At 37.1% G+C, this 22802-nt stretch overlaps 1 protein-coding gene across 4 annotated transcripts in view; it reads left to right on the top strand.

Annotated features, from left to right (window-relative positions):
- csmd2 (CUB and Sushi multiple domains 2) overlaps nt 1-22802 on the top strand; it is a 320658-nt gene that overhangs the window by 36322 nt on the left and 261534 nt on the right. For all 4 annotated transcript variants that reach the window (XR_007186350.1, XM_048201499.1, XM_048201498.1 and 1 more), the window contains exon 3: nt 11740-11852. Coding sequence is in view for 3 of the 4 variants with exons in the window: in XM_048201499.1 (XP_048057456.1) it covers nt 11740-11852 (113 nt within the window). In the remaining variant the exon portion in view is untranslated. The remainder of the gene's footprint in view (nt 1-11739; nt 11853-22802) is intronic.

Genomic DNA, 22802 nt, shown 5'->3' with positions numbered 1-22802 from the left:
GGAAGCCAGACACATTAAAGTTACATATGGCCATGCCTGCACTTAAAGGTGCTAAAGAGGATTTTTTCGTCGACTGAGAAACCAAAGACTGTTACTGAGTTTTTGAAATGAGCGCATGCGTAAGAACAACCCCCCTCCTTCGAAGGAACGCCTCCCAAAACTCGTAAACACTCGTATTGGAACACGAGTGTTTACCACCGGCATTCGCTGTGTTGTGTTAGTGGATTCATTATGTCGGACTCACCGCAGGTAACTCATAATCTGCCCTACCTCATGCACAGATGATGTATATTGATATTATTCCTTTCAGTGCACCTAATAAATAGTCTTTTATCAGTTAGTAAAGACAGTTTCAAGTAATATTGCAAAAATGTATAAAACAAAACATCCTCTTTAACACCTTTAACTGAAAAAGAAGGTGGATATAAATACTAAAACAACATAGAGTTTCTCCCTATGTAGAGTGTTCCTATGTAGATATTAGTCCATTCCAGTTAGGATGCACCTTTTAAAAGGAAGTTGAAGTAACATAGCTAATGAATCACACCAAAAACCTTGTTAAATCAATCCAGCATTGCTTTTTGATCACCACCAGGCTTTGTAACTACCATATAGACCAGAATTTACCAGCCTGGACCAGCATGGAAATTTATGGTCTGTTTCAGCAGCACTAAATACTGAAGGCAGGGCCAACGTCACTGCACTCTCTGTCTATGGAGATTACCAAACTGTGCGGTTTTCTGAGGCCTGTGTGATGACTGTGAGGTGTAAGCTCTTGTGGTAATAAGTGTCAAGCCATTTACTCGAATTTGCTCCCCATCATCAGTCATAGAGTGTGAAATGAAACACACGTTTTCAAATCCCGAACTGTTACACGGATTAAGCAAAACAATGTCATGGCTTTCCGTCCGTCGACCCCGGCCTCAACAGGTTTATTATTTTGTCTTGATGGGTTTTTGTGTAGAGCATGTGTGCTAATATACTGTATGTCTAAGAGGCCTCGCAAGGGAAAAGGTTGTTTGGGAACACTTGATGAATGTAAGCGAAGCCGTAGAGGACGACTGATGTGGATTGTGGGTATTTTGGTCACAAGGGTTATCAGTGTTGTGTGCATATTTTTGACGAGTGCCCAGAGCAGGGTGCGTGATAGGGGAGTGCAGATGGTCATTAGCTGCAATGTTTAAAAGCTTCACAGCCATTTAGGACCATTTATCCCCTAGTGATGAGTTTTGCCACTGTGCTCACCCATCGATAACTCATCTTTCCGTCCTTCTTTTTTTCAGGGCTTTTTATGGCCCTAAAATTCCTCTGCCTGATCAGCACAGTATTATATCACTGCTTCTCCTCTCTGAATAATTTAGCCTGCGCTACTATTTTTCTTCTTGCTCAACCTCACTCCCCTTCAGTATTTGCACCTCTTTGTATTATATTCTCTCTCTTATTTTATTTTATTTTATTTTATTTATTTTTTTGGTTGTCCTCTCTCTCTTTTGCCTCTGACATGGTGACTCATCTTTTTTTTTTTCTTTTTTTTCCCCCAAGATCTGTGTGTATAATGGTTTACCATGTATTCAAAGTCTGAAATGAAGTAGCATTTAAAAGACAGCACTCTGAAAAGCAGGCAGCTGAGTTGTGACATCAAGAACCTCCGAATGAGCCTCAGGACAAATGACTCAGCGCATTAGTTGAAACGTTTGCTAAACACAAATAATGGCCTAATTGTTTGAGAAGAGGAGTATTGCTGTAGATTGAAATTAGAAGTGAATAAAACGGGAAGAGCTCTTTTTGCTCCCATACATTTGTGTTTTTGTGCTGTGGAGATAGTAGGAGGGCACAGGAAGTCTGTTGAGTGTGGGACTTCCTTTTTGTAAGGGCTGAGCTGGTACTCTGAATGGAGGTGAGATGGTCAAGCTTTGGCTTTAACACAGACAGTTATCACAAACATTTCATATTGTAGATGTTTTGCCAGTGGCTATTTATTTATGCTTTCATTCATTCATTCATTCATTCATTCATTCATTCATTCATTCATTCATTCACTCACTCACTCACTCACTCACTCACTCACTCACACACATATAATTGGGCTTTTTTATTTATGCTTTTATTTATTATGCTTTTATTTATCCTTTTTATTTATATATGCTTTTATTTATATAAATGGGCTTTTATTTATTTATGCTTTTTGCATTTATTTATGCTTTAATATTATTATAATTTTTTTTTATTACTTTTGCTTGCTTTCATTTATTTACTTTAACATATTTGTTTGTTTGTTTGCTTATCAGTTGGTACATACAGTAATGATGGGAGTATCGAATACTTCTGGAGGTGCATGTGCCAACCAAGCAACTGAGAAAAAGCAAACATGTGATATGATGGCATTTTTATAAAGACGCAATGTGAGAACTGTTTTACTATTCATATATTTTCAAAGATTAAAATATAAATATTTACAGTAATATTTAACTTCCACAATATTTGATACCAGTAGGTGCTATTAGTGCTGACATTGTTTGTGCTGACATGATCTGAACCAAACCAAACAGACTAATGAGGTATCACCATGGAGATGATATTTGATTTGAGGACTTTACACAGTACAGACCTTTCTAGATACCTTTCACTACCAATGCAGCCGGTGCTTCATCACATATAACAAGAGATCAAAAAGAGGGCTTCCATTTTGGATGCTCTCAATTGTGATTTATGCCTTAGAGTCTTGCAAGATCCTATACCCCTTGGACCTCAAAACCATTTATTTGGCTGAGACAAAGAATGGCACCCTATTCCATGAATGATTGTAAATTATATAAAATCACTTTAGAGTACATTAATTAACATTTGAATGATAATTAATTACTTTTAAATTGCATGTCACAATATATTACCAAAGTCGAAAAATGGTCAAATTAAACATTTCCTTTTTTCTTTTTTCTTCTATTAGCAAGCTAGCAGCTTAGCTTACTAGCATAGCATAGTGCTACCTGGTTAAAAAGCTTTTTTTCTGATTAGCTACTACAAAATATCAAATAACGTTTTTAAATTGCATGTCACAATATATTACCAAAGTCGAAAATGGTCAAATTAAACATGTCCATTTTTCTTTTTTCTTCTATTAGCAAGCTAGCAGCTTAGCTTGCTAGCATAGCAAAGTGCTACCTGGTTAAAAAGCTTTTTTTCTGATTAGCTACTACAAGATATCAAATAACGCACTCTGTATTCAAACAGGCATTGAGAAAGTGTGGATAGGATCTTGCACGACACTGTAAAGCAGTTCCTCACAGATGTTTCTAGGAGATTGGAGTGTGTGTGTTTGCTTTACTTTCTGTGTGTACTCTTAAGTCAGATACATTACAGTAATCCAGTCTGGAGCACTAAACCACTCAACGTACATATTACAAGCCATGATAGACTTGCACTATCCACCCATCATGGTAGCTGTGTAAAAATAGCTCAGGTGACTGAGCGAGAGGTGTTTGAGTGGAAATGTGTGTGGGTAGGCGGAATGGGGAAGCATGTGTTTATGAAGGTTGGAAATGATGGCAGGAGAGGATAATTGGACGGCTTTTACCCTGGACGTTAGCCACTCCGAGGCGCTCCAGTGGGTGCATAACTGCTGCCACCCAGGAATGCTCCGAGTCCTTGAAGACAAGAGAGTTACAGCAGTGATTGTGTTGGACGCAGCAGTCTGCGCTGAGAGCACCATCAATCCAGTTCACCTCATCTCATACCTCTGGCCTACAGGTGGACTTTGTGAATGAGGATCTCTCCGTCCAGGCAGAACAATGTACAGAAGAACCCAATTATTTATGGACATTTCATGTATAACTTTAGATGAGCTCGCAGATTTCCAGCCACCCCCAAAGAAACAAGCTGTCGATTCATTCACTTCAGATCCCAGTTACACCGGAATATGTCATAGGATTGATAGATGCATGCACACATAACGTATTCCTCGCTCACCCTTGCACTTTCTCTATAATTTATCCCCTAATGTTTTCACTCTGCTTGCCTGTCAGAATCCTGGCCCTGCATCCGTTTTCCCCTCTCTTTCTTTCCTCTCTCCAGGGTGTCCTTCTTCCTGCTGGAATATGGCTGTCTCAGCGATTCCCACCTTCATCCTTTGAATGAGATTAGTGAAAGGCCAGTCTGCTTTAGTTTGATACTGTTAACATGTTGTTTAAAAAAATCAAGCAGGTGGTTTTGGTCGCATTTGTTGTTTTAGCATCTCGTTCCGTAAGTGTTTAAGACAGTCTAATTCAAAGTGTCTCAACTTTTAGGAATACGTTCCAAGACCCAAGTGCTCTGTTCCATCCAGTTTTGCTCCTTCTAGCTTCTAGATTTTTTTTTTTTTTTTAATGAAATTATTTTTTATTTAGCAAGGGTGCATTAAAAGTTATCAAAGATTACAGTAAAGACATGTTAATGTTACAAAAGATTTCTGTTTCAATCAATGCTATTCTTTTCAGCTTTCTATTATTCAAGGAATTCTGCAGAAATATTAACCTCTTTTCAATATTAATAAGAAGAAACAATATGAAATTGCCATCACATGAGTAAATTACATTTTAAAATATATTAAGTGTAATAAAAATAATATTTCACCATATTACTATTTTTAATGTATTTTTGATCAAATAGATGCAACCTTGGTGAACATAAGAGACTTTCAAAAACATAGTGAAAATAAGTGTAAATAAGTTATTATATATATATATATATATATATATATATATATATATATATTTCTCTCTCTCTCTCTCTCTCTCTATATATATATATATATATATATATATATATATATATATAATAATAATTATTTCTATATATATTAATTCACATTGGCATGCATGCTTGCTTTCGCTTCTTTGAAACATGCTGTGCAGATACAGTATCAGCTTCCATTATTATTGGAACAAGGCCATGTCTGAAATCCAGATAGTGCCAACGATGCTAATGTGGCCAGTTTAGTGTTAACCCCAGTTATAGTTTAGTGCTGAGAACTGTAGCGTGGGACACCAAGCACTGGTAGCTGCTCTGATGTGTGGTGACAGTGGTTGGACGGCGAGGTTCATTATTCACGGTCTGACATTCCATTTAATCACATTTTATTATGAAGCAGTGCAGGACTCCGTAAATCAGCCTGTGCTTGGAGCTCCTGAAGCCTGGAGGAGGACGGGTGGGGTGTTTACGGATGGCTTTAATCAGGAGAATTTCTACAGTGACACCCTTTTCATAACACACACACACACACACACACACTCATTTTGAAAACACACTCATACTGATACTCACATTTAAACGATGCATACTCAAATATTCACACACTTATATTACCAGCAGACTGCATGCAAATACAGAGACGCACACTAGGGGTGGGCAATATGTCAAAAATATATCACAATTGAATTTTTTTCAGACAGGATCACGATCCATGATTTTATCATGATTCTTTTAAATGTTGGTTTTTAAGACTATTTTGCAAGTCACTGCAGCAGTATAGCCCTAACCCTAACTAATTTCCCCATTTAAAAAATGATACAATTATTATTTTATCTTTGTTATTAAAAATCAGTGGTGGCTGGTGGGTTTTAAAATAGAGGAGACACACTAAATTGTAGTGGTCTGGTGATTCCCTCCCAAGGAAATTTTTTAATGCTTTAATATGGCTTTTTTGGTCACTTTCAGACAGAAAATTTAAAGATGACACATACAGTATACAGCTAAACAATAAACATATTTTCACTCACCTAGCCTATCACTTGAAACAAATATCCATCCTTAGGTCCTTTTAAAAGAGCATGTTAGGGCACTTAAGGAAGCTGAAGCTGCCTATATTCAACTTAGGCTTGGGGTCTTACTTCGTTTTTAATTTGTAGTTTCTGTTCGAATGGTAGCTTGGTAAATTTGTTGGCAGTCAAATATTCCAGATCTCTACTCTCCATAATTAAGGTAATTGGTACATTATCAGCAGTTATGACAATAATTATTTTTGGTTGATATACCAAGGGAGGATAGATGTATTTTCAACACTTTAACCGCTGAAAGTGAAATACTTAATGGTGATCAGAGGTGGGTAGAGTATCCAAAAACTGTACTCAAGTAAAAGTACAAGTACTTATACAAATATTTACTCAAAGTAAAAGTGAAAGTAATAATCCTAATAGTTACTTGAGTAAGAGTAAAAAAGTATCCATATAAAAATCTACTCAAGTAGCTCGTTACTAGTTACTTTTTGAATATATATATATATATATATATATATATATATATATATATATATATATATATATACACACACATACACACACACACACACACACACACAATAGCATAATTAAATAGATATTTAAATTATTATCATAATTAGATATCTTTGCAACAAACACAGAAGAGACATCCATTATTTCTGGCATCTGTAACCCGAATATATCGTTATATTAATAACGTATACAGCTACATTTGAAAGAAGAGAGAAAATTCTTCACATGTGCTCGCGCTCATATCTGAACATGACACAAACAATGATCAAATACACATTGATTGGATCTTCTTCGGTCTGTTCTCCAAAATGTAATCAAATGTATATTTCAGCAGGTGCGTGTAAACTGGTTAACTGTGTCAACGCAAAGGCGTTCATTTTCAAGACGAACAGGTCGCTGGCGCCGCCATTGCGCAATAGGCGACCACAAAATATCGCGGGACGGCGGATGTTCATTTCATACTCTCTGAACAATGGTAGCTTATTTAAAGTATAAATTAAGATATATGACCATAAAAACGGTAAAGAAATACTACATACTCTTGTTATAGTGGCGTAATAATCGGTTTGGTTGTAAAATGTCGGCTATTGACTGTATCATGAATTGAAATCAAATGAAATCGATAGGCCTAACGTTACCTTTGTAATTGTTCACAGAAAGCATACGCAGCTCAACTAATAAAGGTCTTCAGCGCTGGCAAACAATTGGATGCATTTGCAGATTTGCTTTTAATTGACTGAAGGTCCACTGCCACTTCATCCAACGCTCCGAGTGAGAAACCGCTTCAAACGATTCAGCGCTTGCAGGAACTGAACAAATCATTCAAACTGATTCGCGAATCAATTTAGACAGTTTTACCAACTTGTTTGATCAAGTCTTTGAACAGAATCGACTCAAAAGAGTGATTCATTTGTGAATCGGGCATCGTTCATGAAAAAAGAGACAGCGCGCTTGGAATAAACTACGCATTTCTTAACATTTACAGTATTGAATTAAAATAAAGTAACGTGAGGAACGTCGCCCATTGTAGCGAAGTAAAAGTACAGATTTTTCATTACAAATTTACTCAAGTTAAAGTAAAAGTACCCACATTTTAATCTACTCTAAAAAGTACACATTTTCCAAAAAACTACTCAAGTACATGTAACGAAGTAAATGTACTTCGTTACTACCCACCTCTGATGGTGATTGGCTATTTTTTTTTTACCCAACAGAGGTAAAAGTCTCTGGCTATGGATTTTAGGGCTGGGATAATAAATCGATGCATCGCGATTCTAAGATTTTCCGAATGTGTCGCGATTCTCTCTTGAATTGATTCTGAGCTTAGTTTTTACCAGCAAATGGCGCTCTCGGCTAGTTTTTAACTGCACGCTCAAATGCTCATGAAGAAGAGTGCTGAAGAGCGCTCAGAGTCTGAGAATGTACTTGCACCTCAGAATGCTTTTATGAAGTGAGATTAATGCAAACAGCCCACTGCAAACAGCCTTGTAATTCACTTAAACCTTTTCGAATAATTGAATGAATAATTATTTTATAGAAGGTTCAAGTGATGTGTGGAAGGAATTGGAAGCAAGCAGAGTACGGCTGTTTCTAAAGCATGCAGTGTCATCTGCTGTTAAAAACTAAGCTCAGAATCGATTCAAGAGAGAATCACGATGCATTTTGAAAATCTCAGAATCGATCAGGAATCATTTCTCAATTCGTGATGCATCGATTTATTGTCTCTGCCCTAATGGATTTTGCCTCTCCTCCTATATCCCCTGAGACTCGCATTTGCACAGTTTTGAAGTTATTCAGTCAAGAGCAGTGAGTGATTTTCTCTTTATCTTTTGGTTTTTGATTAACATTAATGATACAGATGGCAGCAGGTTTATTAGGCTGCTGTAACTTTAAGACCTAAGGCTATGATACTATGATCTCACTTCAAAAGCAGATCGGGAAGACATTTTAATCATTCACAATCTAAAATCATGATATCGCAAACCCCTAGTGCACACACAAACAGAAAAACACTGAAGCGCATACACACGCCTCGAAGTCCAATCTGTCTTTCCTCCCTCTTCAATGAACTCTGTAAACCACCACCTGTTCTCCTTCTCCAGTTTTGTATTTTTTTCTTCCCTCTTCCTTCTCCAGTGTCCCTGCTTCCTTCCCAAAGCAGCACCTGGGATAATTGGAGAGGGAAGTGCTCCTTTTTCTAATGGAGACTCTGGACTGGATGCTGCACTACTCATCCATGTGGAAATGTCTCCTAATGGAGCCCGCCTCTGGCCTCAGCACACCCCAATGCTTCCTGACCAGGCCAGCCTTATTTGGGCAGTCTTTAGTTCATCTGTAGTGGTATCATTTTAGAGCCTCTTTCTTACCTTCTCAGCCTAGAGGTGATCTTCACTAATGAACTCCTGTTTGGTCAGAAAATGAGTCTGTTCATGGGCAAACCAGAACTATGCTGCATTTTGAAAAAAACAAACATATATATATATATACAGTAAATACAAAAATACAGTAAAACAATAATATTGTAAAATATTATTAAAACTAAAGTAACTGTTAAAAATGCTATTTTATATATTTTTTTTTATTTTTTCTGTTTTGTGCAAAGCTGAATTTTCAGCATCATTATTCTAGTCTTCAGTGTCACATGATCCTTAAGAAGTCATTGTAATATGCTGATGCCATTTGATGCCAAGTAACATTTCTTGTTATTATCAATTTTGGAAACTGTTACACAATTTTTCAGGATAGCAACAAAGCATTGCTCTGCAATGATTTTTGTTTTGATCGAAAAATGTTCTTTTTGAGGAAATCAGACAATAAGTGTTGTCACTTTGAACAATGGCTTTCTGAGTATGAAGAGGTTTTTGTAGTCTTACTGTACCTAGTATTCACTAGGGGTGCAACGGTTCAGATTACTCACGGTTCGGCTTGTATCACGGTTTTAGGCTCACGTTTCGGTACGGTTCGGTATGTGCTATGTTCAGGTAAAAAATTCTTACTGTCAAATAAAAATAAAGAAAATAAGAACAAATAATCAAATGGCACAAATAAATACAGTAAAGCAAAGATACAAATAAATAAAGCTTTTCAGGTATTTCATGTATCCAGTTTTCAGGTACAGAATTTGAATAGCTAATAACATGTAAAACAACATTGCATGTTATCTTCACTGTATAAATTAAATAAAGATCAATCATTATTAAGTCACTATTCAGTCATGAGCAGTGAGTGATTCTCTTGTCTTTTGTGGTTTAACATTAAAAACACATTCAGACAGCAGGAATGCAAGGGCTGCTGTCTCTTTAAGACATAATACACGGATCAGAACACTGATACTGAACACATGCGTTCTTTCTCGAGTGTATAAATTTACTTAAGACTGTTTGCTAGGATACTCACCAGGTCGGGCATGTTGACATCATTTTGTGTGAATTTGTCTGTTCAAGAACAAGACTTAAAAGAGACCTCAATATTTGCGCGCTGTACACGCGCTTCCGTGTGCGCGCTTCGGATGAGTGCACAAATATTCTCACAGAGCTCACACAAGTTATCTTTCGCGCCTTGCACTTGAATGTTTAAATTGGCAAGGCTTAAATGAGTTTAGTTTAAACACAGATAGCAACGTGTGCTGTTCAGGTCTCACCTGCACTCGTGCGCTTTCATCACCTGGGTGATGAATGCGTAAATGACTGGTCATATAGAGCATGCGGCACTCGCATTGAGCAAAGTTTAGGGGAAGCCAGAATGCGTATCCATCGACAGAAACATACATTAGCCTAACTCTGTCTCTTTTATTTATTTTCTGCAAACCATATTATAGATGTGAATGCGTCGTCAGATATGAGATGAACCGCGGTGCGAATGCATGCCGAACCGAGTGTGCAGAACGGTACGGTTCGATTTTTTACTGAGAACCGTTTCACCCCTAGTATTCACCCATCTGAGTCATACACCTCCTGCCTACAGTTCAGCTCAATCAGTTTATCTCTAACAAAGGTAAAATGGCTTAGGCCACAGCCGGGTGACCGTTTGGTGTGTTTGGGTTGATGGAGATTAGATGACAGCTCTGGGATTTGACTGAAAAGACAAACTGACGTGAGCCCTGGAACATGAACGCTCAGAGCGATGCCTGTAGCTAAAGCTGCATCACACGGTTTAACATCCTGCTCTGCTGACACCCTGGAGGACTATATGGGTCATAGTGGTGCTGTGGGGAAATGCGAGCACATTTGCGCAGTTGTCGAGCACACCTGGCAGCTGGAGGCTCTGTTTTGTTCTAATCTTACAAAAAATAAAAAATAAAAATAGCCCTCAGGATGCATTCATACAGTATACTACAGATTACTACACTCTGTTGCAGTTAGTAGTAAAAAAACAAAACAAAACAGTATGTTGCATTAATGAAGGTTTATGAACTTTTACCTTGCTAATACCGCAACAGGTGTAAGCATGTGTTGCGGTATTGTTTATGTACATGGTTCGAGTTTCCAAGATAAAAGGAAAAGTTTGTAATTAGAAATTAGAAAATGGAGAGGGATGTAGAAATGTACTCTTTATACTCATGTTGGTTTCATGAATTTAATGACTCTTAAAATGTCATTAAACAAAGAATATAAAACAATTTAAAACAAAGTAATTACAAGTAATGCAAATTATGTAATCTGATTAATTTTTTCAAGTATCTAGTAAAGTAATACATTACTTTTAAATTTACAACAAAATGTCTGAGTTATTTTTTCAAACAAGTAATGCAAGTTTCTTTGTTTTCCCATTTATTGACTGACAGCTCTCCTGTCACCATGTTGAGAGAAATCAGGAGCAAGTGCAGAGAGCTGTGTAAACACAATGGTTATTGTAGTTGCTTTTTTTAAAGGAGTAACACAATATTATACCTCATTACTTTTAAAAGTAACTTTCCTTTTTTTTTTTTTTGTCACCATGGCATTTTTAACTCACTGTTCGCCGTCAGAATATCCAAATACATTTTAATGCAGAAATTGAAAACATGCTCATCAGAACAGGTGTTTTCAAGTCCCTGAATGTGTGAAGTGTATTTTTTGAATCAATTAATAGATAGCGTAACGCCATTGACATGCATACTGCTGAAAGCAGAGTTGATAGCTTACATCTGTAACCTCTGGCCTGTGAAATAAGATTTTAGCTGCTCTATTGATTGTGATTTTGATAGGTCTGTAAAGCGTTTATTAGCTACCATTCTGATGATTGGTGCATGAGCCATGGTGTCTCTGGTGGCCCATACTGTGCAGAATTCCTTCACTTATCACCTGTGCTGTCCTAGTTAGCTTTTACACCACAGTAAACAGCTTTTAAAGCTTTTTATTTTCTGTTAAAGCTGGAAATTGAGATTTAGCAGTCAGTTTGGCACTCAAACATTTGCAGCTGCCAAGCTCCAGCGTTCGGTTTGTATAACAATACTCTTGGTTAATGTGAGCTTTGTTCCTTCTTTGCATTTTAGGTTGACGGGGTTTCAACTTCCTGCCCCTATAGTCAGCACAGGACCCAGACTCACACTATGGCTGCTGTCAGACTACGCTGTAAGTGGCCAGGGCTTCAAAGCCGTGTACGAAGGTAAGAATCACATTTTAATCTTCGCTCTTAGTCTCAAGTCAGTTCACTACCGGGAACATGTTCAACCCCTCATCTTTCGAGCAAACCCTGTAATTATGTAAAGTGGACTCTTGCACTAGCATGCGTGCCATAAAAGTAGACTTTTATCTCACTTTATAGGCTAATTGCATTAATATGCACGGTCAATTTAAAGACTGAGAATCCGTGAACAGATTTCCTCTTGGTTCCATGCTGGCTTCTCGTCATATTTCTTTTGATGTGAGAGCTTTATGACCCAAAAAAGCAGCAATATTAATGCTCGCTTCAGAGCGGCAGCAAGGAGAATGAATCTGCGCTAATTAGATTAATTATCTAATTGAAATTGTAGACTGATGGCAGGTGAATCAAGGCCTCTGGTAACTTTCGTTCATCTAGATCTGCATAATACTAATAGAAAATAATGTCTGATTCAGATTGAGAACATGAATGTGGTCTATATGGACATGTATTTATGGTTTTTCAAGTCTTTCTTTGCATGCATCAATTTGTCTGATGCTGCTTATGGTGGATAGTCAATGCGTTTGTTATGCAAAATGTGATAAAGCAGTTCCAGTTTATAGATGGATGTCTAGAGTACCGTTGTAGGGCTTGACAATGCCAAAAATTCTGGTTACATATTAATATGATTATTTTAATAGTAGTAGTAATATAATAATAATTTATTGTTATTGTTATCACCTGATCATGAGATACTTGTGTATAAAAGAACACAGAATCCCGCTTCACTGTAAAACATGTAGCACATGTATTTATTCAGTTAAATCTCAGCCTTTGCGATTTTAAAATCGCACAAAGCCATATCGCAATTTCAGTTATATTTTTATTAATCATGCAGCCCTAGTCTAGAGAACAGTCTAAAGCCCTATTCGGACAGTAATTGTTTCTCAAGGGGGTGTAAGGTATTTTGTCTGTGATTTTATTGCCGCCCGAATCCAGAATGTCAGTGTTTTTCTCTGACCACCCACGTAAAAATCCCTGGCCGAATTACCTACTGTTTTTTGACAAACACCAAGGTTGTGTGTTCATTTAATTGCCGTCCAAATCCACATCTCTGAGTTTATAAGAAGAGATTAATAAAAAATTCACTGTTTAAATAATTTTGGCCACTGCAGAGCACCGTATGATACAGCTTCGCTATAATTTGCAATCACTTTGAATTTATTATGGAAATTTTGGAAAATATTTACAAGAACAATATTTCATCACCGTTCCACCACAGTGGCGGGGAGATGTTAAGATCAAAAAGGAGAAAGAGAAATAAAGCACAAATGGGCACTTATTCAGCAACAGGCATGCAATAGCCTACCATTTTAAAATATATAGCCTCTTATATACAATTACATTAAAACATATAAAGCAAGCAGCTGCATTAACTTATTTCTGATAAATTCCCCATTTTTAAAATGCCATTATTTAAGATAAAATGCAAGACAAAACCATTTCAACTATATATCGCGTATACTGTCTCTTAGTGCTTTTAAACAGGAGATTTAAATAAATAATAAATAGGATATTGTTACATTAAATGTGAATTTATTCTCGTTATTCCAAGCATGTTCCTTTTTATTCACAGCAGACATTCATGCAACCGCTCGCACTCCCACAAAACTCGCTCCTCCACCGTGAATAAATCTCCATCTGAATGAATGAGTTTTATCACTGAGGTGCCTTACAAATGAACTTTACAGACATCCACATGAGAAACAATTACCATCCGAATAGGGCTTATTTCTCATTAGCAATATCTGTAGGGTCAGTGGATATTCTTTGTATTACCTTAAATTTCTTGGATTGGCCTGGATCGCTTAGTGTGATAGCTCAACGACATATGATTAATTGCCTTTATGATGAAATTTAGTGTCTGTGTCACAGTTTTGCATTGACTGATTGTACAGTTCGACAAGCAATAGTCGTAAAGGGAAAAAAAAAAAAAAATAGCTAAACTACTGCTTTGTATTGTAACAAACAAACATGATAATGGCTGACAGAGCAGGTTAAGAGGACACAAACGTCCAGAGCCCTGAGCGATGACCTACACCAGTATGGATAGGCTTTATCTCATCCACACGGATCAGACTAATTCAGTCTGGCACCGTAATTATGTGCCACTTCTTGTCACATGACCTTCTGGGGGTCTACTGAAACATTGTACAGGAGCAGAATTAAAGAGTGATGTATGTAGCACATGCCCCTGGCCTGACTTTCAGTAAAGACAGCAGAATAATGAGAAGCCCAGAGCTCTTATCAATAGCCCACAGCTAGACACTGAGCAGAATAGCGATTTCCTTTGTGACTTTCCTTCATAGGAGTGTGAAGCCATGCTCATCAAGAAGAACATCTGAATACAAAATCAACAATTCTTACTGTAATGTAGAGCTTCATCCCTGAATGGGTTTGTTTTGCTGTAATAACTGGCTAACTGTATGTTATCCAGCTTATTACTTCATAAGTACTGACCAAATAGATAAATAAACTGATACAAGATTGATCTAAGTCCATTTGGATAAAAGCGTCTACTAAATGAATGAATGTAAATCAATTGAGAAGAAATAGATGGGGAAGTGATACAATAGGACATGAGATCAGTTGCCTGGGACAACAAGCCTTTTGGTGTATTTTTTTCCAATTTTATCACATGCATTCTCATACAGATCATTAGTTGTTACACTTTTCCATGGACACACCATTTCCTCAAAGGAAGGTGACTAAATGAGCTCAGTATTTCCATTTCCAAGTGTGAGATTCTCCTCCTTCAATAAAACAAAAACAAAACAAAACAAAACAAAAATACACTAATTTCAGCCGTGCTCTCTGCTCTTTTTGAAGGGGTGGAGCTGAGGGGGAAGGATAATGGTTATAAATGAGGGCTCTGCGCTTTCATTTTGCATCTGGATTCTTCCTCTTTATCTTCTAAGAAAAAAAGCCCCCCGGCGTGATGGTGAAACATTAGGGGCATTATGAGCAGTGCTATCAATTAACACTCTCAATCAAGCCCCAGTGCAGCTGCCACTCTCCGTTAAGGGAGCCACCCGTTTCACGAGCCCTGCAATTTTTTTCTCCGCTATTTCTGGTGAGAACCCATCTTGAACTAAAGGAAGAGCAATCTAGCTCTGTAATGAAAGTCTGTATGACAGAAAGAAACAATCTCCCTCTCAGATAGCTGAATAGATGACAGAAAATGAGTTAAAAAAAAAACTGAATGGCATTAAGTCACTCATGGTTTATTTAATTTGTGGGATAGAAATGTTTAAATGCACATGTATGTTTGTTAATGGACATTATATAGCATTGTAATCTGCTTTTGGGCTGCTGTTATTTAGGGCTGGATGAAATGGCTAAAAAATTATGCCTCTGTATTTTATGTGCTGTATCAATTTTTAAATAGTTTTTTTTGTTTTCACAGTAAAACAATTATAGCCAAACATCCAGTGTTTCCAAGTAGATTCAAAATGTTTCATGCTAAAAGTAAGAAAAGAATAATCAAGGCATGTTTTTATTAAATGAACACAAGGATGAATATTTTTTAAAATATTTAAAATATTTTTAATATATATCACTATGACAGTATATAGTAATAAATAGCAATATTGGATTTCTTTTTACTAAAATATTTTAAATGATAAAAACAAAACAAAAATCAAAACCCAAATAGTGACTTCTATGTACATTTTACAAGGTTAATGTCAAAGAAGCATGAGTGAGTTCTGAACCGATTCACTGTCATTTTGAAGGCCCTGTCCATTCGTCCACACGCAAACGCAGTAACTGGTCACTGAAAACAAACATTTTTGAAAACTCTTGCCCGGGTGAAGATTTTTAGAAACCCCGATTACAGTGTTGTCATGTAGACGGTGAAACCTGAGATTTTGGCTTGTGACGTCGGAACCTGAACAGGTAATAACCTTTTTTCCAGGCTTCTGATTGGCCCACATGGCTTTACGGTCAGGGTTATATTGCCACCTGTTGGTTTGGCATGCTCTTGACAGCGCTATATAGCATGTTTTGTGCTTTCATGTGGACACATGTGGAAAAACTCAGTTTATAAAAATACTTATGTACGTGTGGACTAGTCCTATTCATGAGATTAATTTTGTTTAAATTATTATGATAGGCACAAATTACATAGTTTTTTTTCTCATCAAAAGCAAAATCATGACAAATGCATTGTGATCATTCCATATGTCGCCCAGCCCTATTTTTGTCAAGAGAAGAAATGGCCTCAAACAACTGTGCAATTATTTCATCTCAGCATGAGGTTGATTGCTTCTCAATAATACTTTGTTTTTATGCATTTCTATATCAAGATTTATATCTTAACTTAAGAGACTTCAAGGGATACGAATAGTCTGTTTAACCCGATTAACTGGAACAATATATAAGAGAACAAAGGAAAAATTATGTTAAGATAAGATACAGACATGAAAAGTTAGTACAAATTATACCGTCAATTTGCTCTTCAAAAGCATAACTGGAATTTTTTTTTTTTTTTTCTGTTGCTTGCGAGTTTGGTGTTTATGAGTCTGTTACAAACCAGTGATTCAAGCAACCTTTGAATAATTCTGAAGTTTTACTTGAGATTTTTTAGATTAAACAGCAGAACCTTTAATCAGCTTTAATCAGCAGGGCCACTAACACAAATGTTTAATCAGCAGTGTTGTTTACAATGACCATTATTACAGCTTTCTTTGGAATAAAGCTGAACATTGCAGAGGTAAGCAGTGGTTTGTGTTGAGAGAGGTGTTTTTTGGGAGGGATATAGTGCACCGTTCTTGCGTTTGGGTCACAGCCAAGCAACTCCACGTAATTTAATGTTTAGCACGACACACCACTAATTAATAGCATTATTCTGAAAGTCACTGTGAATGGACCACTTAACTAAAACGCATCACTATGATGAATGTACTCACTGGTGTTTGCTGCTGGAGCTGGTAAAAGAACAGGCTTGTGCTTTAAATCCTGCGAACACACACAGACAAACACATTTCACAGTGATATACACTCAGCACCTGCGCACAGATGCACACACACACTCACATGCACTCTCTATTTCTCATCAAGCCCCCTATCTCATCATAATTCAAGCTTGATTCCCCCTCACCTCCCTGACAGGACTGAGATCATATCCACCATGAGAGAGTTTAACAGGGCTTACATGAAAGAGCCGTTTCAGCACTCTTCTCACCAACACACACACACAAGCACGCACACATACATCTCTGCAGGCGGGAGTGGACTTTTTAAAGAGACCCCCTGCTTTTCTAATCGATATTTTCGCTGAATCAGAGAGAGTGTGGCCGTGCCCTCTGTGGGAGAATGCCGCTCCTTGTTGTCCTCTAAAAGCACACGTGTAGCGCTGCCGTAACACTCTTAAGTGGATTGGTGAGAGGTGTGAGATTAAATGTATATAGGAGCTGATGGGAACGCAGGATTTTGATCCTCGTATTGAGTAATCACCTAAACATGTTCTCCTCCTTGGCTAGAAACCTGTAGTTTGGAACATTAACCCATGCTTATTGAATGTATTAGGCAGTGAAGAGGACAACATAGGTTTCTGGTACGTAGCCTGATGTTTCCATTTGCTAGTTTTTCCTGCTTTCACTTAGGTTCTTTTAATATAATATAATATAATATAATATAATATAATATAATATAAATGTAATTGCGCATTGTATTTTTTTTTTCTCTCACATTTATCTGTCTGTTGGGCGTTCTGTCTGTTGATTGGTTGGTCGTTCTATCTGTCATTCCGTCTGGCGTTCTTTCTAACTATCTTTTGTTCTGTCTTTTGTTCTATCAATCTATCATTCTATCTACCATTCGGTCTGTTTGCCTGTTGGTCATTCTGTCCATCTATCCTTCTGCCTGTCATTCTATGTATATGTCGTTATCCATCTATGTGTCTGTCAGTCAGCCATTCTCTCTATTCTGTCTGTTGTTCTCTCTATTATTCTAGCTGTCTATCATTCCATGGTTTTATCCACAATTTGTCTGCCTGTCTGTTAGTCTGTCTATGTATTGATCTCTGATTCTGACTGCCGCTATGTCTATCTATTATTCTATCGATTCATCTCTCTGTCTGTTGTTCTGTCTGTCAATCATTCTATTGTTCTGCCTATCATTCTGTCTATCTATCTGTATGTTTTTTTTTTATTTGTCTGTCGTTGTCTATTGTTTTTGTCTTTTGATTTGTCTGTCATTCTGTCTGTCATTCTATGGTTCTATCTGATGTTCTGTCTGTCTGTAATTCTGTCTTAATATTAGGGCTGCTCCCTAATAGTCGACTAACTGTTAGTCGACTAGAAGAGGCTTAGTCGACCAAGATTTTATTAGTCACAGAGAAAAAAAATCACAGGAAATGGTGAAGTCACGCAGTCTGTGACGATTACAGTACAGTACAGTAATTACAGTACATCGGACAGGACATCCAAATGCTCGCTTATCATTCATCGACCTCAAATATGGCTTATCATCTGAAACATGTAAGTAGTAGCAATTTTACACAGGCACTTGCTTTAACGTTAACCTAGAAAAAAAAGTGTGCTATTCAAGTGTTTGTGTGGAGTGTGAAAGCTAAATAGTAGTGCACTTGATGACAACAACATGGAGGCGCCGGTGCGATCACTTGTACTTAAAATACTCCTTCATTTTTGGTCATACAGATAAGAGTAATACATCGTTTGAATCTATGAAGAGTCTACTTTTATTTGTATGCACTTTTGTAATGTCATGAAAGCAAACAGGGTGTGAACTTGAGCGTGCCAATTATATCTATAGAAAGCGAAATGTCTGTTTTTAACTGAATCAACTCATATGGAAAAACATTCTCAGGTTATGTAATCCATATGAAACATGCATATAAGCACATCCACTACTGTGGAGATGATGAATCAGCATCGTTAACTTCATCTCTGCAGGCGAAAATACAGAAAACTCTAGTTTATCAATGAATTATTATAATGTTAAAGCAGTCTCCTTGCTGTTTTTTCCCAATGCATTTATAATCATTACTTATGCTGGTGTGCTGTGGGAAGCTTTATGTGTGCGCCTGAACATTGATTAGGCTATGTAGGCATTAAAGGCTCTTTATTATGATGTATATGGCTTATTAATAAACGTGCGATTAGTCGACTAATTGCTTAAAAAGAACTACTACTAGGGCTGCGCGATTTATCGTGATAAAATCGCACGCAATATGGCAAAGGCTGCGATTATTTAATGCGTGGCTTGTCAGAGCTGTACGGCTCTGTGATCAGTAGTAAATGCTTCTCCATCTGAAAGCCAGAGGGCGCTCTTGCGCAGAAAATCAAAATATGCCCTGCAGCAGAAGAAGATAACACACATCATATCGCTGTAGCTGAATAAACAGAAGATTGAAATGCTTTGATTAATTAAACATGACTAAAAAACACACAACTGCCTTATTCTGTGTAAGAAGCCACATCATCTCAAAAAAGGACGCTCAACTGTCGTTATGAAGTGAGCTTGGAGTAAAAATATGTTATTAAAGGTTGTCTTTTGTTGGACAAGATGTTAATAAATGCTTCTCCTGTCTGAAAAGAAGTTTTAAGCGTGTTGCTTTTTCAAATGTACATTATAAGCAACTCAAACTCGCAGTGCTTTTAGATGGATTAGCATTTGGAGCCATACTTCATTGACAAGCTGCGTAAAAAAAACAATCGCAGCCTTTGCAATTTCATAATCGCACTAAGAATCGAGTTTAAGCCAAGTTCAATGTTATTTTTCATATTGTGCGGTATATCGTGCAGCCCTACCTACTACTAGTCGACCACAAAAATCTTTAGTCAAGGGCAGCCCTACTTAATATTAAATTCATTTGAAAGTTGGAATGATGGCCTGTTATGTTATGTTGGTTATGTTGGCCTGTCTGTCAACTTAAAATTTAAAATAGTTTGAAGAGTCTATCTACTCTGCCTTTCAGAGTAGATAGATGTTCTGGGTGGTTGCTAGGATATTCTGGGTGGTTGCTAAGTTGTTGCTATGCAGTTGCTGGTGTGGTGTTATATGGTTGCTAGGGTGTTCTCTAGGTGACCTGCCATAACATCCATTCCACATACAGACATTTCCACCTCTATTATTAAAGGGTTAGTTCACCCAAAAATGAAAATTCTGTCATTTATTACTCACCCTCATGCTGTTCCACACCCGTAAGACCTTTGTTAATCTTCGGAACACAAATTAAGATATTCTAGTTGAAATCCGATGACTCAGTGAGGCCTCCATAGCCAGCAATGACATTTCCTCTCTCAAGATCCATTAATGTACTAAAAACATATTTAAATCAGTTCATGTGAGTACAGTGGTTCAATATTAATATTATAAAGCGCCGAGAATATTTTTGGTGCACCAAAAAAACAAAACAAAATAACGACTTATTTAGTGATGGCAGATTTCAAAACACTGCTTCAGGAAGCTTCGGAGCGTTATGAATCAGCGTATCGAATCATGATTCAGATCGTGTTAAACAGCCAAACTGCTGAAATTACGTGACTTTGGCGCTCTGAACAGCTGATTCGACATGCTGATTCATTATGCTCCGAAGCTTCCCGAAGCAGTGTTTTGAAATCGGCCATCACTATATAAGTTATTTGTTTGTTTTTTTGGCGCACCAAAAATATTCTTGTTGCTTTATAATATTAATATTGAACCACTGTACTCACATGAACTGATTTAGATGTTTTTTAGTACCTTTATGGATCTTGAGAGAGGAAATGTCATTGCTCCCTATGCCTCACGGAGCCATCGGATTTCAACTAAAATATCTTAATTTGTGTTCCGATGATTAACAAAGGTCTTATGGGTGTGGAACGGCATGAGGGTAAGTAAAAAATGACAGAATTTTCATTTTTGGGTGAACTAACCCTTTAAAGGTGCCCTAGAACCCTTTTTCACAAGATGTAATATAAGTCTAAGGTGTCCCCTGAATGTGTCTGTGAAGTTTCAGCTCAAAATACCCCATGGATTTTTTATTATTAAATTTTTTAACTGCCTATTTTGGGGCATAATTAAAAATGCGCTGATTCTGTGCGTGTCCCCTTTAAATGCTCGCGCTCCCCGCCCCCAAGCTCGCAACTCTATAATACATTGCATAAACAAAGTTCACACAGCTAATATAACCCTCAAAATGGATCTTTACAAAGTGTTTGTCATGCAGCATATCAGATCATGTAAGTATAGTATTTATTTGGATGTTTACATTTAATTCTGAATGAGTTTGATAGTAGCCTATACTGCGGCTAACGGGGCTAAAGCTAACATTACACACTGTTGGAGAGGTTTATAAAGAATGAAGTTGTGTTTATGAATTATACAGACTGCAAGTGTTTAAAAATGAAAATAATGACATGGCACTGATCTTCGTGAATACAGTAAGAAACGATGGTAACTTTAACCACATTTAACAGTACATTAGTAACATACTAACAAAACATTTAGAAAGACAATTTACAAATATCACTAAAAATATCATGATATCATGGATCATGTCAGTTATTATTGCCCCATCTGCCATTTTTTGCTATTGTCCTTGCTTGCTTAAAGTTTGTTGATTCGGCTGTGCATCTCTAGACGTTAATACTGCCTTGTCTAATGCTTGAACATGGGCTGGCATATGCAAAAGTTGGGGGAGTACATATTAATGATCCCGACTGTTGCGTCACAGTCGGTGTTATGTTGAGATTCGCCTGTTATTCAGTGGTCTTTTGCACAAATCAAATTTACATAAGAAGCAGGAAACAATGGTGTTTGAGACTCACTGTATGTCATTTCCATGTACTGAACTCTAATTATTTAACTATGCCAAGGTAAATTCAATTTTCAATTCTAGGGCTCCTTTAACAGACACTCATGTCTTTTGACACTTTGTCCCATTCAGTGTCATTGCTTTGATAATTTGGCATTTCTTTCTAATGTTAGCAAATTGTTGTTTTTGTTGCTCCTAAACGTACACTGAAACCTTTGATTTTAAATATAGCCTAAGTAATATTAATAAAACAACTTGTCTTCTCTATGTAGTAATAATAGACCTACTCTTACAAGCACAGAGACATTTAGAGTCCATTGATGTGTTTAATAAATGGTGTCTTGACTTGGTGCCCTGGATATTGACATTTTGTTATTTATTTTTAATTATTTTTAAACAGTATAAATTATCCAGATTACAAAGGCTACCTCTGTTAACATGTTTGCTGACATATTGAATGACCCAATTTCTTTTCTTCTCTTTCTTTATCTCTCTGTCTCCATTTGTAAAAGTGGCAAAATACAAATGTTATTTTAAACATTCTTGCAAATTTGCTTTGGATAAAGCACTACTGGTGCGTGGGCGCGTGATGAGCTTCACAGGCGTAGGCGTGATACTGAGGCATTCTGATGTCACTGTCAGTGTTTACACCGTGTTTGCCCCACTCTTACGTACCCTATGATGAGTATGCTTTTCATAAGTGTGACAGAAACACAATTAAGCGCTCCTTTAGTGCTTTTCAACTCAAACAAATGGGTTTGAAAACCGACCCGCACCCACTCAGGGGCTATGTCATGCTGTTGTCGCTGAGCCAGTCATTAAAACATTTACCCCAATAATCAGCGTGCAGATGTCATTTTTGAGAGACCACTGAACCGTTGGTACTGGAATTGAGGCAGACTCTCCACCCATTCCTCATTCACCATCATCTGCTTAGCCGATTCATGTCCTTTCTTTCTCTCTCTCTCACTGCTGTTTATTTTCATTCAAATGGTTTGTTCTGCATGACTGACAGAAAGATAAAAAATGGGTTTATGCGTGGCCAATTTCGAATCCTCCAAATAAAAAATTGAAATGACATGGACTTGAGGTGGATTTTACTGTTGTTGAATAAATACATTTTCTATCCCATGAGTTTCACAGTGGCTACA

The sequence above is a fragment of the Megalobrama amblycephala genome, linkage group LG9 (assembly GCF_018812025.1).
Source record: "Megalobrama amblycephala isolate DHTTF-2021 linkage group LG9, ASM1881202v1, whole genome shotgun sequence".
Classification (NCBI taxonomy): Eukaryota; Metazoa; Chordata; class Actinopteri; order Cypriniformes; family Xenocyprididae; genus Megalobrama; species Megalobrama amblycephala.
Note: the sequence above shows the minus strand (reverse complement) of the source record. Positions and strands in the feature narration are given on the sequence as shown.